This window comes from Monodelphis domestica, chromosome 1 (genome assembly GCF_027887165.1).
Source record: "Monodelphis domestica isolate mMonDom1 chromosome 1, mMonDom1.pri, whole genome shotgun sequence".
Classification (NCBI taxonomy): domain Eukaryota; kingdom Metazoa; phylum Chordata; class Mammalia; order Didelphimorphia; family Didelphidae; genus Monodelphis; species Monodelphis domestica.
This window is the reverse complement of record NC_077227.1, coordinates 479152409-479171782: the sequence shown is the minus strand read 5'-3', so window position 1 is coordinate 479171782 and position 19374 is coordinate 479152409. Positions and strand designations below refer to the sequence as shown.

The window sequence follows — 19374 nt, the reverse complement described above, 5'->3', positions numbered from 1 at the left end:
AAACTCTAAAATGAGCCAACCTACACCCACTTTTCTTTGCTAAAGAAAGAGCTTCAGAGTGTTGGGTGAAGACAAAAAAGTATCATTGACCTGACATGTACTCAGAAATGGGCCAGAGAAAAACTGGGGAAAAAAATCACTCACCTTTCCATGGCTTCTTTAGTACTCAGAGAAATGAGAAGGCATTATTTCTTAAAAAATGGTGGAACAACAAAATGTTAATAATAATTCGAATTTACGTAGTATTTCAAAGTCAATAAAATGCTTTATAGTCTCATTTGATCCTCACAGTCACCTTGTAAGGAAGATACCATTATTACCCAGCATCTTAGAGTTAGCTGAGGAACCTGAGGCTCAAGGACGTTGAATGACTTGCCCAGGGTCACAGGGCTCTTCCATGTCCCAAGGCAGGATTTGAATTTAGGTCTTCTTGACTTCAAATCAGGGCTCTGTCCAATATGGTATATTGCCTAAAAACTCTAGTGCTCTTGCCTTTTCTTTCCCTGTAGAAGAAAAACTGGTTGTGCCTGTGGGGTAACTGAGTGACTCTGGTCTGCGATTACAATGCCACTAGATCAGTCTGCCCTATAGACCTGGGTCAAGCCCCTGGCCTTTGTCCATCTTTTGAACCTTCTTTTGATGTGAAAAGGAAGAAGCTACTGTTCAGGTCACCCCATAGACTGAGGCAATGGAATTGCCCAGTCTGTGTGAGAGAGGGAGGGTGACTGAGACACAGCTAAGCCTTCCTGATGCCCTGATGTATTCACAGTTGGGTCAGACACTCAAAGACAAAGGGCTAGATATAATCTCTTAGGACTAGAGCTGCTGGTTCAATGAAGTCTGTATTTCAAACTATAAGCTTCTTGTCCAGTTGAAGCTGAGGCGTTTTTTTGCAGACACCATTTGAGAAACACAATATCATAATAAAAAACTCATTTAAAGTACTTTTTTATTGATTTCATTGAAAACAGAACAAGAAATGGTCTGAGCCAAAAGACTGCTCTTAAAACTGTCAAAAACATTTTAACAGAAAAAAATAAACATGACCGCATTATGAATGTTTTAGAAGAGTTGCACAAAAAAACCCACGGTTACTGCACTAATTACAGTATTTAAAAAGATAGATGCAAAAAAAATTGTATGACCTGCCAAGCCATCACACAAAAGTTGATGGCAAATTTATTCACACTACAATACTAACAATTTAAAAAAAGGTTCTCCTGCATTTTATACTAAAATCATTTTGTTCTTTTTATACAATTGATAGTTTATATTCACTTGGTGAGTAAAAATCACACCAGAATCAGCACCGTTGTTTGTGTTGTTTTTTTTTATTTTTTGTTTGTCCTAATGTTCAATAATGGTAGAAAATAAATCAGTTTATTAATCATCATAGCATGTGGCTTAAAAATTAAAAGGTGCCCAGCATCAAATAAACTGACAGGAGCAGACGAGCTGGTGCGCTGGTAGTCTTCTCCCTGTTACACAATCCTTGGCTCTCCTCAGCTCTTACTGAGCTCAATAGCCTCTCAAAGAAATGCCAGTCAGAGGTTTGATATATGTGTCTGTCTATATATATATTTCTTAAAAAGCAAACCGATTTTTCCAAGTTAGTGTCTTGTACAATCCCATTAAAACTTCCTCCCTAAGACTGTTAATGTGAAAGAAGAGACAAATCCTTCTGTAATGTGTCACCCGTGGAAACAAACACTGAACCAGTAACATGCCGAGGAGGCCTCAAAGGAGGCCAGACTCTTAACGGAGACAGCTTGTAGAAATGATGGTGGCTTTGGCAGGCTGGCACAAAATAGGGCTTCGAGAAAGAAAAGGACTCCAGAAAGGTGAGTTTGATGACTAACAGATTTCGTTTAGAAGAGTGTGCACTGCCCAAAATGATCTCAACAGCATCACTGGGAATCACCAGATCCAGAGGAAGAAATTAAACTTAAAAATGCTCAAAAACCACCATCAGAAACTCAGAAGGCCTGTGCCAAGTAAATCAATTCTGGAAACTTTAGGAAGAGTGATGTCAAGTACTTCAAAGTTCACTGTCAGGGTCTGAGACATTGCTTGACTGAATGGCCTTTTCTAACTAGTAATGCCATTATAAGATGGCTGGGAGCCCCTCCCTTGCCTCTGACAACACCGTTATTACACCCATCAATGGTGTTTCTGACATTTTCTCTAGTGAAATGGGTCATCCCATCTCTCCCCACCCCCGCCCCCCTAGCCCCAGGCTACTGAACTGGGAACTTACCGGAAACAAAAAAGTATTCAGCATGTTATTTCATAATTCCTCAAGTAACAGTCGGTGGCACAGCCCCTAAATCTTATGACCTCTTGGACTTCATTTGTAGATTTCTTGTCCTCTTTAAATGGAAATTTAAACAATATTTAAATCTAGAGAGTTGAAACAATGTCAGTTTTGATGATCAGGGTCTCAAAAAGGGTCAGCAGCTGCAGCTGAGCTAGTATCAGGGAGCCCGTTCTCTTGGGTATCCTGGGAAGAGCTGGCCTGACGCTGGGCCAGGGCTGCACTGGAGTGTTTGCACTTGGGGGATCCACATTGACAGCTAAAAAACTTGCCTTTGATGTCCCAGAATCTGTCTCCATAGTCGAACCTGAAAAGAGATCAAATCAGGGGTCAGGGAGAGAGAGGAGAGTAATAAGTCATGGCATCATAGCAAGAGAGGCTTTCATCATAGATCTTAAGTTCCTCAAAGGCCTTTCTCTCCTTCCCAGGTTCCAGCACATAATAAATATTTCCTGAATGAATGAATTAATGGATGGGTAAATGCTAGGCTGGCTGAGTGCAGGGGGGAGGTAACGGCATTGATTTTACAATGATATGGTTAAAGAACAGAAATATGTAGGACTCTTAAATCTTTTATTTCTATTGAATCAATTAATACTGAAATGTTAATGAAATGCTGAGGGAAACCTATTTTTCATTCATTATTCACCTTACTTGGCTTAGTTATTATCTCTACCTAAAAAGCTTGTTTTTTTTGGGGGGAGGCATTTCTAAATAGTTGTGCTGCTTCAGATCAGATAGAAAAGGAATGAAATCTGACATCAAAAAGCTGTGAACAGCAACTCTTTTTTTTTTTTTAAACCCTTACCTTCCGTCTTGGAGTCAATACTGTGTATTGGCTCCAAGGCAGAAGAGTGGTAAGGGCTAGGCAATGGGGGTCAAGTGACTTGCTCAGGGTCACACAGCTGGGAAGTGTCTGAGGCCGGATTTGAACCTAGGACCTCCCATCTCTAGGCCTGGCTCTCAATCCACTGAGCAGCTACCCAGCTGCCCCTGTGAACAGCAACTCTTATGAGATCCGGGGGGGGGGGGGGGGGGGGGGGAGGGAAACCCATCTATCAGTTCTAAATATGCAATCTACCCTAGTGTCAACTTCCTGTAGGTAAGAATTGGGAAAGGGTAAAGACCTTAATAAAGCAGAAGCACATACAAGTCTTATAAGAGTTCTTTGCCCAAAGCACCCATTTATCCAGACAGGTAAACACTGAAAGCTTATTTCCTAGATTTTAGTGACTTTGATTTCTAGTATAAAAAACCCACAGAAAGAGGTTAATGTGGTCAAAAAGATCCTGTGATCTGAGTTTTCATTCTTACTTTGCCAAAGGTTCATGGCAGTATAATGGAAGCTAGATGCAGGGTTCTGGACTCCAGAAAGTCAAAATATTAAACAAGGAAGGGGGAAAAAGGGAAAATAAATTCACAAGAGGAAAATAAATAAAAGAAATGAAATATTAAGACCATATGCTAGAAAAGAGATTAACTATCCATGAATGTTTTATAGATTTATATTATCTAGGAACCACAGAAGGGCTGTTTACTCATAGCTGGAAGTTCAAGATCTTATAGGAAATCTCATTTGAAAGAATTCCTCCACTGCAAATTGGAAGAGGACCCCACCCTCACCCCCAACTATAGTATAGGAGCATGACTAAAGGTGTGGAATAGTGTATATACTGTCAAGCATAGTTGATGGATTTATAAATTTTTCTGAATTGCTTTTTCTCTTCTTTTTAAAAAATCTTAGGAATCAATACTGTCCATTGGTTCCAAGGCAGAAGAGTAGTAAAGGTTAGGTAATGGGGGTTAAGTGATTTGCCCAGGGTCATACAGCTAGGAAGTATGGACATAAGACTTCCCATCTCTAGACCTGGCTCTCTATCTACTGAGCCAACTAATTGTGCCACTTCCCTTTGCCCCTGACACTTAAAAAAAAAATAAATCAGACATGATATATACCTCAGTTCTATGTAATGGCTAGTTAAGGTAATCAGAGTAAAATAAAATCTTGCTTGTCTTTTTCACCTGGACCAGTGATGTTACTGGTACAAGAAGCACTTACTGTGGGGCCACTCAATGGTAAGTTACTCCTGGAGAGAACTGCCTAGAATACAGAGCCAGTGACACTCATAGTCACTTAGCTAGTGTGTAACAGAAGCAGAGATGGACCCCAATGCTTTCTAACTCCAAGGTGACTCTCCACTCACTATATAATTCTGTCTCCCTCATATATGAAGGAACAATTAAATACACGTATAATGAGATAGAATGAATTCATGAGTAGTAAGGTCCCTATTCCTGGAAATGTTCAGAGTTTAAATTAAAAGACCAATCTTCAGGAGATCCTAGAAAGTAGGCATGTAAATCTGAAAGATTTCAACATGCTCATCTCCCAACAGAATCACAGGGGGGGGGGGGGGGGGGGGATTGTGTAAAGGGAATTTCATCCCTTCCCCCTCCTGTATTGTTGAACCAATTCATCCCATTTTGTGTGTCCATGCTGCATCCATGAACTTGAAAGGCACAGGGATATGTGTTTGGGATGGGGGATAAGAGGGACAGTAAGAGACTTGCTTCTGTCTCTATTCCCTGGAACAGCAGTGCGAGAAGCTGACTGATAGTCATGTGGGTAGAGCAATCATGTGGTCAAGACTTAGGTTAGAAAATAGGCTTTAAACTTTTACCTATTTGCTTTCTTTACTTCAAGTGATTATTAATAAAATTTATAGAAAATAAGAACCTGGAGTCATTAATTTAAATCTAACAGTAGAGTGAAATCACTATTTATATCATGATTACCCTTACTTTGTGAGCTAGGGCTTCTTTGCTATGCTATGAAATCATATGATTTAAGAGAAATATTTTAATAAAAACAACTGGGAAATAGGAGAGTAGGTGTAGGAAGTACTCCCTCCATTTGAAAAATCCCTATTTTTGTCAAATACTATTTTTATTTATTATTACCTGTTGGTGTAAAATATTCCATTAATCAAAACCTGTATCTCAGTCAATCAGCAAGGCTTGTCCAATTTTCTAATTTCTCATTCTTTCTCTTTTTAAAAAATAATCTAAGATTTACTCAAGAGTATATACAGCCTCATTATCAATTATTACAATGCTCTGCAAACCTCCAGATGGCATCCTTGGTTTCTGATAAGTCTTGGATCCCATTTATTGGTAATTTCTAACTTTGTTAATAAACTGATTGTGCTCGGAACTGTGTTGCCTCAATTTGTTTTTATTACAGATGTCTATAGTAAAATTTGGTAAGCCAGCTAGGAGGTCAAGCCCTGGAATCTAGCCCTCTCCAAGGAATGCCCTAGAGTCCTCCAGTTAACTTTTTACTGAGAGACTTCTCTAAGGAGGGCTGTCCCAGAGGTCAGATTCAATCCTCATTCTCACTTCAATCCAAATTTGACTGAGCCAAGGTAAGTCCCTGAATGAGGGAACATCACCTGTAGGACTGAGGGATTTTGTTTCAGATAGGGCAAATAGAGAAATCTCTCCTGAAGATAGGAGGAATCCCTATTCCAGGTAGAGGAACCTCTTCTCCAAACTGGAAAAGATAACATTTCTTCGGCAAAGAAATTCCTTTTATAAATAGAGGATTCTCTCTTAAAAGTAGGAAAATCCCAGAGACAATGAATTCCTGAGCTCAAGAAACTAAAAACAAGACTCTGAAATTAATTTTTAACTCTTGACAAAGAAGCACTATTTGAAATCAGTCTGATTCTAAAGTCACTGTAGTCTAAAATCAATCTCACTTTATTCCTTTGAAAAATTTGTAACTGAAAGAGAAAGATCCTATTTAATTTCCCATGGAGGACTTTCTAGGGCATTATTTTGCTCCCATTTTGGTACAACTCAAGGAAAATCCAGAAAGAGCATTCTTAGGGAGATTCTTGCTAGTGATTTTCTAAGAAAAGAAACTCTCTTTTTAAGGATGCCTCAAGAGAGTGATGGGTCTAGCATTGGACAATGGAATCCTGGAAAAGTTCCCTAAATCTTAGAACCAGACAAACTCCCAGTTAAGGTGGGTATGACAAAGATGCACACTATTAAACTGGGTGAACCTTGGTCTAAGTTTCCAAGAGATTCAGCTGATAAATTATTCTGGCTTCAGGGTGGTAGTTTTGATTATTGCTTATTAAAGAAATTAAGGCTGGCTACTGAACAAATTCCTCCAAAGCAAATATCCAAAAGAAATTTGTACAATAGGTTTTGCTGGCATCTTTCTCTGATGTAATATACCTGGGGTCTCTTAAAAGGCCCTCTTCTCTCTATGTCTTCTCCTTCTGCTCCTCTATCCTACTCTCCTACTAAGGTAAGAGATGTTGCTTCTTTTGTAAATGAAGGACCTTCTACAGCTCCTTGAAAATGAGCTATTGGCTACTTCCTCTCCAGGAAAGATATATTATATACATAAGATCACCCAGATAGGAAATATGGTGTCCTTAAGACTCTATCAACCTTTCCAGTAGATTCAGAACTACAGACAAAAGGTTCTATAGGTTCATCTGGCCTCAGATATTTTCCAGCTATATTGACCCTGAGCAAGTCACTTAACTTCCATTGCCTAGCCCTTGCTGCCTAGAAAATTGGTCATAAACAGTATTGATTCTAGGATGGAAGGTAAAGGTTAAAAAAAGAACCTTTACAACCTGGCCCTCAGTATCTTACTTCCCTGGTTGAGCTCAAGAAAACCTTGTTATTGGCTCCAGCCCTAGGACTTCTAGAGTATCATAAGCCCTTTTCTCTTGTTCATGGGCATGAGGAGATGGTCTCTGGTGTCCTTACTTTGGCCCCTCTCCTCAACCAGTAGCATATTATTCTGTGCACCTTGATGTTGTGGCTGCTGCAGCACCTCCCTGCTATTAGGCTATGGCCATGTTGTTTTAGTAGAGAAACCTTGTGAATAAGTTCTAATCATGCTATGTCCCCATGAGGTTGAAAAGAAAATTTTACTCTTAAGCAGTGTGTCTCTCTAAGCCCGGCTACACTGGTCTCCATTCTCTGGAGAGTTACTAACATAAGATTGTTGCCCTCTAGTGCACATGGCTAGAAAACCTTATCATGATCTTTCTGATACCTTTTTGCAGATTCCTATTTTTTGCATGCTGACAGGTTGTCTTTTATGAGGGATGGCATCTAGTACTCAGGTGCTGCTATGGTCTCCAACCAAGACACCATCTGGGGTGACACCAACCACCTCTTTGCCATCTCATTTTATAACCGAAGCAGCTCAGTGCTTACACTCATAGAAACCTGCCATTTTACTAACAGGCACAGTGTAACCATCTACACCAACTCATGATATGCATTTTGTGTTTTCATGCTGATGCTGTTGCTACAAAGAGGGTTTCTGACATCTGCTGGCAAAATCATCACTAATGCAGATTTCATGAAGAATTTTATATTTTCTACCAAACTACTACCTGCTTCAGCATTAATACCAATAGAGCTGGTAGTCTCACAATAGAATAGCCATGCTAATGTTGTTATGATATTCACTGCTCTAGAAGGACTCACCATGTTTTTCATCTCTCCCTTTCTCAAGGAGACAATCTGAATACTATCTACAATACTGCACACTTGGAAAATGTAAACAATGGTTTAAGGCTAAATAGGTAAATGGGATCTGGATGACTGGAAAAAGAAAGCCACTCCTCACCCAGATCTTCTATCATCAAATACATCTTTCTGTATAAAAGGGTTGGGGAATTATTGACATAACATCAAGAGTATAGGTAGCCCAAGCCATTACTGTGGTCACATCTCATTTTACTGCTCCAATTTGTCAGACATATAAACAATATAATTTTTATAAAGTTGCCTTTGTTGGTCATTCTTTAGTTTATACTCCCTTTGAATATCTGCAGATTGATTTTATATATAAGATTAAGTCGAGTCATTATTAAATTTACCTTATTACTATAGACCAGTTTACTTACTGAGTAGAAGCATTTCCTGGGATGTAAAGATGTAGCTAATTTGAGGCTAAAAATAGTTCCCAAAGAGATTTTGCCCCATTATGGCCTGTCATGTAATGATTCAGACCTAGGCTCTCATTTCACTGATTTAGTTCTATCCCAAATAAATTCTACTCTATGGAAACTCCTAAGTTGATTCATAACCCCTTTATCATATACAGAGTTTGAACCAATCTCTAACTAAAACACATAAAGAATTTAAGGCTATGACTGGCAAACTGTGTTCTGAAATCCTTATTACATGGCTTAATGTACTCCCTCTTACTTCATATCATCTGTGAAGCAGGCCAAAGAGATCCCAATGAAATATTATTTGGACACCCTCCCATAAAAGCAAAACCTTTCTCTGTTGAATATATGCCATTATTAGGAAGAAAAACTTGTTACTTCTTATATATAGGGCAGACTGAAAAAAAACTCTGTGACATAGGAGCAGAAGTACACAACTGGGTCTTTGAACTTTACATGATTTCCATTATAGTAAGAGAATTTTCAGCAGAATGACAGAATCCAACTAATCTAGAAATGCCCATTCTTTGACCACTCTGATTACAATCAAGATCTTAGAAAACGGTTCTTGGATACACCATTCACATGTGAAACCCGCCCTTTGTATCAAAACAAACTACTGATGTCTCTATGTAGTTCCCCTTCCTTAATTCTTCTGAAGGAGACAAAACTAGATACCATAAAAGGAATGGATAATTTTTCCTTTGCCATTGGTGTTAGGCCTTGTGATTTTTAGCATTTAGCAAAACAAAGACAGGACCCTGATCCACCCTTTCTTGTGTCTCTCCCTACATCCCCAATTTTGATACTGTTACCTGCTTTTTTCCAGGGTTTCAGCTCAGGGCTTCCTATATTAATGCAGTAGAGAATTTAGCTTTGGCTCAGCTCAAACTGGTATTTACTTTTTATTTTTTTTCCATTTGAATTAGTTTATTTGGTCAATTTAGAACATTATTCCTTGGTTAAAAGGATCACATTATTTCCCTCCACTCCACCCACCCTTCCTGCAGCCAACACGCAATTTCATTGGGTATTACTTGTGTCCTTGATCAGAACCTATTTCCATGTTGTTGATGTTTGCACTAGGATGTTCATTTAGAGTCTACATCCCCAACCATCCCCTTCAATCCATGTATCAAGCAGTTTGGTGTTTCTACTCCCACAGTGTTTCCTCTGAAGGTAGATAGTGGTTTTTCTCATAGATTCCTCCAAGTTGTTCAGGGTCACTGCATTGCCACTAATGGAGAAGTCCATTACATTTGATTGTATCACAGTGTCTGTGTACAATGTTTTCCTGGTTCTGCTCCTTTCACTCTGCATCAATTCCTGATGGTCATTCCTCCAGTTTATTATTTCTTTGAGCACAATAGTATTCCATCACCAACATATAACAAAATTTGTTCAGCCATTCCCCAACTGAAGGGCATCCCCTCATTTTACAATTTTTTGCCACCACAAAGTGAACACCTATGAATATTTTTGTACATGTCTTTTTCCTTATTATCTCTGGGGTACAAACCCAGCAGTGCTATGGCTGGATCAAAGGGCAGACAGTCTCGTAGCGGCCTTTGGGTATAGTTCCAAATTGTCCTCCAGAATGGTTGGATCAATTCACAACTCCACCAGCAATGAATTAGTGTCCCAATTTTGCCACATCCCCTCCAGCATTCATTACTTTCCTTTGCTGTCATGTTAGCCAATCTGCTAGGTGTGAGGTGACACCTCAGAGTTGTTTTGATTTGTATCTCTCTGATTATAAGAGATTTAGAACACCTTTTCATGTGCTTATGAATAGTTTTGATTTCTTTGGCTGAAAATTGCCTATTCATGTCCCTTGCCCATTTATCAATTAGAGAAAGGCTTGATTTTTTGTACAATTGGTTTAGTTCTTTATAAATTTGAGTAATTAGACTTTTGTCAGAGGTTTTTGTAATGAAGATTGTTTCCCAATTTTGGATGCATTCTTTTTTTTGTACAAAAACTTTTGAATTTGATGTAATCAAAATTATTGATTTTATATTTTGTGATTTTTTTCTAGCTCTTGCTTGGTTTTAAAGTCTTTCCTTTCCCAAAGATCTGCCAAGTATACTATTCTGTGTTTGCCTAATTTGATTATAGTTTCCTACTTATATTCAGGTCATTCGCCCATTCTGAGTTTATCTTGGTGTAGTGTGTGAGATGTTGATCCAAACCTAATCTCTCCCATACTGTCTTCCAATTTTCCCAGCAGTTTTTATCAAAAAGTGGGTTTTGGTCCCCAAAACTGGGATCTTTGGGCTTATCATAGATTCTCTTGCTGAGGTCATTTACCCCAAGTCTGTTCCACTGATCCTCCCTTTCCATCACTTAGCCAGTACCAAATTGTTTTGATGACCACTGCTTTATAGTATAGTTTGAGATCTGGGATTACATGTCCTCCTTCCTTTGCATTTTTTTTTCTAATTCAGTAAAAAAGTTTTTTGGTAGTTCAATGGGTATGGCACTAAATAAGTAAATTAATTTGGGTAGGATTGTAATTTTTATTGTGTTAGCTCATCCCACCCATGAGCAATCAATGTTTTTCCAATTGTTTAGATCTAGTTTTAATTGTGTAGAGAGAGTTTTGTAGCTATGTTCATAAAGTTCCTGTGTCTGTCTTGGCAGATAGATTCCTAAGTATTTTATGTTGTCTAGGGTGATTTTAAATGGAATTTCTCTTTCTAATTCTTGCTGCTGAAATGGGTTGGAGATATATAGAAATGCTGATGACTTATGCGAATTTATTTTGTATCCTGCAACTTTGCTAAAGTTGTTGATTATTTCCACTAGCTTTTTGGTTGATTCTCTAGAATTCTTTAAGTAGACCATCATATCATCCTCAAAGAGTAATAGCTTGGTCTCCTCATTGCCAATTTTAATGCCTTCAATTTCTTTTTCTTCTCTAATTGCTACTGCTAGTGTTTCTAGTACAATGTTAAATAATAGAGGTGATAATGGGCATCCTCTGTTCCCTAGTTCCCCCATCTATTTCTTCTTTCTGTAATAAGAAATTCACTTCTATTTCTTTTTCTTTTGAATTTTACACAAATGCTTTCCATCTTGCTCTTTTCTTCTGTTTACTAGATTTCCTCATAGGAGTATATCTTGTTAATATACAACTTTACCATACCCCTGGCCCCTTTTACCTATATATAGTCATCTCTGAATAAAATATAATCACCCTAAGCATGGATTTCATCCCACTCTTGGTGATACCTGTATTGCCCCCTTGCATTAGGATTGCTAGTTTTTCTTTTTTGTTGTCTGTATTTTGGTTATTTGTATATAGGCTCTTGAAGCTTTGTATTTTACAATTGGCTTTTTGGCGAGAGGGCTACTGTAAATTTTGGGGTACTTTCTGGAAAGAGAGCAGGATAGATGAATCTTTGATAAGGATGTCCAGATCAGTTGTTCTTATTTTTTGACTGGTGGTTTCAGTCTAGAGGCAGTGTGTTATCCACAATTCAAGAGATATGGTATAAACTCCTCTTTTATGACATTTAAAACCTGAAACTTTCATACTAAATGTCACAAGAGATATCTCCTTGATATATACATATATATATATATATATATATATATATATATATATATATATATATATATATATATATATAATTAAACGATATCAAAATCTAACATTACATTTTATACACATAACATCTCATTTTATAATTCTTTAGTGTATACATTACATAATATCCTCCTTTGTTCTCCCTCTTGAGTGGGGACCTCATCTCATATTTTACTGAGAATTTCTAGTTCCAGAAACAGCAAGGAGACCAGTGTCCTTATATACTGATCAAAGTACCAGCTTTTAGTCTTATTTATTAAATCAATAGTTCTTTGACTTTCAATTTTATTAATTTCTCCTTTGATTTTTAGGATTTCTAATCTAAATTTCTAATTTAGTCTTCATCTGAGGATTTTTAATTTGTTCACTTTCTAGTTTTTTAATTTGCATGCCTAATCATTGACCTCTGCCCTCCTTAATTTGTTAATATATGAACTCAAGGAATAAATTTTCCCCTGAGTACTACTTTAGCTGCATCCCATAGGTTTTGAAAAGATGTCTCATCATTGTCATTTTCTTCAATGAAGTTATTGTTTCTATGATTTGCTCTTGAACCGGTTTTGGGGAATCGTATTGTTTAATTTCCAATTAATTTTTGATTTACCTCTCCATGTACCCTTACTAATTATTATTTTCATTGCATTGTGATCTGAGAAGGTTGCATTTATTATTTCTACTCTTTTGCACTTGCTTGCAATGTTTTTATGCCTTAATATAGGGTCAATTTTTGTGAATTTACCATGTCCTGCTGAAAAGAAGGTGTATTCCTTTTTGTTCCTATTTATTTTTCTCCACATATTTACTAACTCTAATTTTTCTAAGATTTCATTCACTTCTCTTACCTCTTTTGTATTTATTTTTTACTTTGATTTATCTAGTTCAGATAGAGGAAGGTTCAGGTCTCCCACTAGTATAGTTTTTCTATCTATTTCATCCTTGAGCTCCACTAGTTTCTCCTTTAGAAATTTGGATGCTATGCCATTTGGTGCATACATGTTGAGTAGTAATAATTGATATTTCCTCATTGTCTATATTGCCTTTTATCAGGATGTAATTACCTTCCATATCTCTTTTAACTAAATTTATTTTTACTTTGACTGCTTTGTCAGATAGCATGATTGTGACTCCTGCTTTTGTTTTATCAGCTGATGCCCAATAGATTTGGCTCCATTCTCTTACTTTCACCCTATGCGTATCTACCTTCCTCATGTTTCTTATAGATAGCATATGGTAGGGCTTTGGATTCTAATCCACTCTGCTATTTGCTTGCATTTTATCGGTGAGTTCATTCCATTTATATTCAGAGTTATGATTACTAGCTGTGTATTTCCCAGCATTTTGATTTCTACTCCTGGACCTGCCTTTTCTTCTTTCACTATTTCCTTCTACACCAAAGTTTGTTTTTAATCAGTCCCCCTAGTTCCCACCCTTATTTTACTTCCCTTTCTACACCCCTCCCTTCTTATTCACCCCTTATTTTACCTGCAGTCTTTCAAAAACTACCTCCCCACCCTCTCCCTCCCTTGTACTACTTCCCTACCCACTAGTCCTTTTGTTACCCTTCTACTCCCCTATAGGGCGCAAATCTATTCTCTGCCCCAATGGATTAGATTGTTCTTCCCTCTTTGGGTCAATTTCAATGCACGTAAGAGTTGAGTATTTCCTATCTCCAACCTCTTTACCCTTCCAGTGTATTGATGTTCTCCCCCCTCCCGCCATGAGCTTCTTTGTGACATATAAATCTATCCCCATTTGTTTTATCCCATTTCATTTAATATTAATCTCTTTTTTTAGCTCTAGTTGTATATATATATATGCATAAACATGTATGTATACATATTTATATGTATTTATGCATACATATATCTATATACCTATTTATGTCTTGTCATCTCATGCTATACAGTTTGTCACTGTTCCCTCTAAGTATAATTCTTCTAGCTGCCCAGGTGATAATAACAATTTTTAAGAGTTACCAATGACCTCTTTTCTTATAGGGATATATAACATTTTAACTTGAGTCTCTTTAAAAAAGTTGTTTTTGTTTTGTTTTTCTTTTTTCCATCATTTTTAATTACCTTTTGATGATTCTCTTGAGTTCTGTGCTTGGGTATCAAATTTTCTGTTCAGGTCTGGACTTTTCTTTACAAATTCTTGGAATTCTTCTATTTTGTTGAATGACCATATTTCCCCTGTAAAAATAGTCAGTTTTGATGGGTAGTTGATTCTTGGTTATAGACCTACTTCCCTTGCTTTTCAGCCTTTCAGTCCTTCAGTGTGGATGCAGCCAGATCTTGCATTATCCTCACTGTGGTTCCATGGTATCTGAATAACTTCTTGGCAGCTTGTAATATCTTTTCTTTGGTCTGGTAGTTCTTGAATTTGGCTATAACGTTCCTGGGTGTTGTCAGTTGGGGATTAAGTACAGGAGGTGATTTGTGGATTCTTTCAATCTCCACTTTTCCCTCTTGTTCTAGAATATTGGGGCAGTTTTCTTGAATAATTTCCTGTAGTATTATGTCGAGGCTTTTTCTTTTGTCATGGTCTTCTGGTAGACCAATGATTCTTAAATTGTCTCTCCTCGAATGATTTTATAAATCCTGTTTTGTGAATGAGATGCTTCATATTTTCCTCAATTTTTTCATTCTTTTGGTTTTGTTTTATATAGTGTCCTGCTGGGTTGTGAGGTCACTTAATTCTAGTTGTTGTATTCTGGTTCTTAAAGACTGGATTTTATCCCTGGCTTTTTGGTCATCCTTCTCCTTCTGGTCTGATTATCTTTGGAGGTCATCTCTCATTCTCTTTACCTCATCTCTCATCTCCTTTGCCTCATTTTCAAGCTGGTTGATTTTGACTTTCATGACATTATTTTCTGTTTCCAGATGACTTATCTTAGTTTTTAAATTCTTTTCCCAATTGTCTTCAGCCTCTCTTAACCATGTTTTGAATTGCATTTTGAGTTCTTCCAAAGCCTGTATCCAATTCGCTGGGATTTCTGTTTTATTGTTTGCTACCTCCTCTGTTCTGTTTGCTCTTAAATCATTGCCTGTACAGAAGTTGTCAATTGTAATTTCTTTCTTCTTTTTTTGTTGTTTGCTCATATTTACCCAGTCTTTGCTCCCCATATTTGTCTGTCCTCTTGCTCCTCTCATTTTTTTGGTTTTGGAGCTTTCTGTCAGTCTCCCTCTTGGAGTTTTGTCAGGAGATCTCTTGATGCAGTCTGTGGGGGACAGGTGTTGGAGTTTGAGCTTCCCTGTCCTCTGGAGGCTTTTGATTAAAGTCCAGCAGTCTGGAGGGGAGGGGTGTTGGAGCTTGGGCTTCCCTGACCTCTGAAGACTTTTGATGGGATTAAGTTCAGCTGTTGGGCTGGGTGTGCTGAGGACAAAACCTCCTGAAAAGCTAGAGCAATATGGAGGGTCTCTGCAGCTCTGACCAGGCTGCTCGCTCTATGGTCCCTCTCCAGCTCCTTCCCCGCCGTCTGTGTTTTATGCTCTGAGCCTGGCACAGCCCTGCCCACAAGGCACACCCTCTAGACCAGCACATTTGCCTGCCAAGAGATTCACACTGCAGCTGGAGGCTTAGCGCGCTGGGCTCGAGGGGTGGGGACGTAGGGTCCTGGAACCTTCCTCCTGACTTCCCCTTAAACCCTAGTGTTCTCGGATTCCGGCTTTGGGGGAGGGGCGCCCTACCTTTTGAATTGAGTCCAGCAGAAGGGTTCCATGGCTCTGTCTTGTTGTTAGGTTTGATTTTCAGTCCCCTAGGAGTATTCAGTTTGTGATCGGTAAGGAAGAGTATTCAGAGGACTGAACTTCTGCTGCTTCTAGACTGCCATCTTTACTCCGCCCCCAAACTGGTGTTTATATGTCAGAGTAACTGGCTTTTTCTCCTTTGGAACAGTCAACTACTACTGATAAAATACTCACAGGGTCAACTATAATCACTGGTGGCAAAACAGGACCCACCCATAATAATGAAATAGGAATGGCCTAGTGGCAGAAATCAAGAGTTTAATAAGACTAACATGGACAAAATTGATTACGTAAATTATTGGGAAGATTAAAGTAATAAAACTTTTATAACTTCATCAAAATTTACAACTATAATCCCTATAAAGCAGAAAGTTTCCATCTTTTCAGAAAAGTGTGTCAAGACCTGAAAGGGTAGTTTGCTTTTTATTATCATTGTTTTTTGTCATAATACTTGTATTCTTATTTGCTATATTATTAGATTTCCTCCCTATTGTTTAATTGTGATATTAACATTATTACTTATAGCCATTTCCTCCCCATATCATCATAATTGGGTGTAGAATAATGTCATTTTGACATTCATAGTCAAGTGGGATATACTCTAAATAATGCCAGAGCATCTGGACCCAATGGTTGTTGAATTTGTCATAATCACTAAACTAGTTCTCACCTATGAAAACCTATGCTGATCCAATTTACTGACTCCATTCTGCAAATAAAAAATAAGGAAAGTATTAAAGGCACTTTTTGTCTTCACTATTTGTAGCTACCAATAACACCTAGAACCTAACTATTTGGAAAAGACTAGTGTCAATGAAAACTAAGATTTAAGTTTCTTCACATTTCAGAAACTTTCATGGTAACGTTAAAGACCAATCCATGACAATTATTAAGACAAATATTTCCTCATTCCCACCTGCACATTCTTTGCTAGATAAATTCTCTCTGTGTTAACAGAAGCAAGAGTAAAAATACTACTATATTTGTAGAAGCTGATATGACGCAAAGATTTAAAAAGAATTTTCATGATCCCCAATATTAATGAAGTAGAAGTATTCATTTGTGCTAAAATTCATTTTAAGAGCAATATTCAGTCTAGGAATATTTCTTTCGTAACTCCTACAAGAGTGGCACTTCAATTCCAGAGTTAGCATGGGAATTAATAACTCCAGGTTAATGTTTTATTTTTGTAGGAATAGCCTTCTCTTCTCTCTCCTTAGGTGGTAGTATATGTGGGATAGACTACTAAGTCCTACAACTATTAGTTTATAATCACTCTGTGTGCCTATCTCGAAGGACAACTAGAAATTTGAGGGCTCAGTGACATGATCATAGGAAGAGAGGAAGGCTTCAAATTCTATTCATAGGACAGAAATTTCTCTGGTCTCTATTCCCTAATTTTGGGATGGGCTGGAAAATGAAATCAAACAGGAACATTCTACTAAAATTGAAAAGTGAGCCTAGGAAGCAACATCAGTCATTGCTGAAATGTCTAATACTGTTTTCTTCCTTCAGGTGAAATTCATTCTTTAGCAGAAATGGTTTTGCAGAACTGTTAAATATTCTCCCTACTTCCCAGGGAGGGAAGTACATTACTATTAACCAGTCTTGGTGTCCCAATATAAATAAGGAGAGACAGATCCCAGAAGAGATTATCATCAATGTCCATGAAACTCAAGGGATTATGAATGAAACTCAGCAAACTGCAATATAGACCCAAGTAGCAGACAGTAATTAATTATGGATTTCTGGCTAATCTGGTTCTCTGATGGAAATGAGCTCTTAAGTTCTCCAAACTATCTTTCCACCTTTATTCACTAGTGTATATGCTCAAATTTAGCCCCTAATAATATATGCTAATCCAAGATTTTATACACACACACACACACACACACACACACACATATATAGATGGATGTAATCTCACCAAAATTAGCATATATAGTGATTAATCGAGTTATGCTTCCCATGAAATTAGAGGGGTGGGAACTGTGCCATCTAACTATTTATATCATGATTATCCTTGCTTTTTGAGTTATGCCTTCTTTATTGTGCTGCAAAATGTTTTGCTGAAGGTGAGTGTGAAAAAGAAGAGTGGTATAAAAGGTACTTCCTTATTTGGAGGTTCCCTGTTTTTGTTCATCAGAAGCTAGTGCACTTTTAGGAAGCTTCCTATTTCTATCAGAATTTATCATAACCTACGGATGTAAAATATCTCATTAATCAAAACCTGTATCTCAGCCAATGAGTAAGAAGACTTGTTAAATCCTCAGGAACTTTCCAATTTCTCATTCTCTCCATTTTTAGGAAATTATCTAACATTTACTCAATATTATGTCAGTCTGCTATGTATTATCAACTATAAAGTATTGTAATTTACACCAGCATAGGAAAAATTAGACTAGCTCCTACCACATGGGCCAGATGAAATTAAACCGAATACCAAATTTTCCCCATTAGTATTGTGCTAATCCTTAAAGACAAAAAACTGAAGAATGTATTTCTGGCATGAAACAAAGAATATAGAAAAGCTACAAATGTGTACACATGAGAAGAAAGCATTTATTAAGTACCTACTCTTTGCTAGGCACTGTGCCAAGCACTTTACAAATAGTATCTCATATGAATGAGTATGTGGGAAACAGATTCCAACATCATCTCAGTATGTATATGTATGTATATAAACACATAAGACATGCAAGTCTAAGATAAAGTAAGAGTACATACCCTAGTTCTTCTCCTGCTTCTATCTGCCGAGTACTGAAGAAGGCAATCCGAGGGAAGCGCAAATCTTGATGTGACATGAAGACACGCACAGGAATGAGGTTGGGCTCACAGAGATGGTTAATAAAACGGCTGATATTGCCATAGAAACGGGCATCTATGCAGTAAACTTCTCCATCCTGGGGTAAGGGGAGAAGAAAAAACATCACATTGCATTTTGAGGATTATTTGGTTTGGTTTAAAACAACTGAATTGTCACTTTTCAGTGAATACACAAAATCAACCAGGGGGAAGGAAGAAAGCATTAGATGCCTGACAACAACAATATTCTTTTGAACATCCTTTCAGAATCTGAAAGGCTTCAATATCTACTGCATTAGCATCTACTCAGAAATATTCCAGAATTGTTTTTGTTATGTAGTTGTTTTTCAGTTGTGTTCAACTCTTCATGACCTCTGTTGGGATTTTCTTGGCAAAGACACAGGAATTGTTTGCCATTTCCTTCTCTAGCTCATTTTATAAGAGATGGCCAAAAAAAAAAATGTTTAAAAACTTCCACTGTGGGGGCAGCTGAGTAGCTCAGTAGATTGAGAGCCAGGCCTAGAGATGGGAGGTCCTAGGTTCAAATCTGGCCTTAGACACTTCCCAGCTGTGTGACCCTGGGCAAGTCACTTGACCCCCATTGCCTAGCCCTTACCACTCTTCTGCCTTGGAGCCAATACACAGTATTAACTCCAAGATGGAAGGTAAGAGTTTAAAAAAAAAAACAACTTCCACTGTATTGGAGAAATTTGGGGAATGTGATATAAATGGGGACTGAGTATAGGTGGAAGAGAGAGAGAAAAAAACAACAACAAGGATCTTATATACATAAATTTATTTCAATTTTCTAACTACTAGACTATGCCTATTTCAAATGAATAATATATTAGGGGTTGAGGTACAAAGTTTGGATATGATACAAATCCTGATCACAAGGATATTATAATTTACTGTAGT

At 37.6% G+C, this 19374-nt stretch overlaps 1 protein-coding gene across 19 annotated transcripts in view; it reads right to left on the bottom strand.

Moving 5' to 3' along the window:
* Window positions 1–932: 932 nt before the first annotated feature.
* The window catches only part of EHMT1 (euchromatic histone lysine methyltransferase 1), a 315365-nt gene continuing 296923 nt past the window's right edge, over window positions 933–19374 (bottom strand). For all 19 annotated transcript variants that reach the window (XM_056823296.1, XM_056823283.1, XM_056823287.1 and 16 more), the window contains 2 exons: window positions 18379–18554; window positions 933–2621 (listed from right to left, as the gene is read on the bottom strand). In XM_056823296.1, the coding sequence (XP_056679274.1) occupies window positions 2441–2621; window positions 18379–18554 (357 nt within the window). In that variant the 3' untranslated portion in view covers window positions 933–2440. The remainder of the gene's footprint in view (window positions 2622–18378; window positions 18555–19374) is intronic.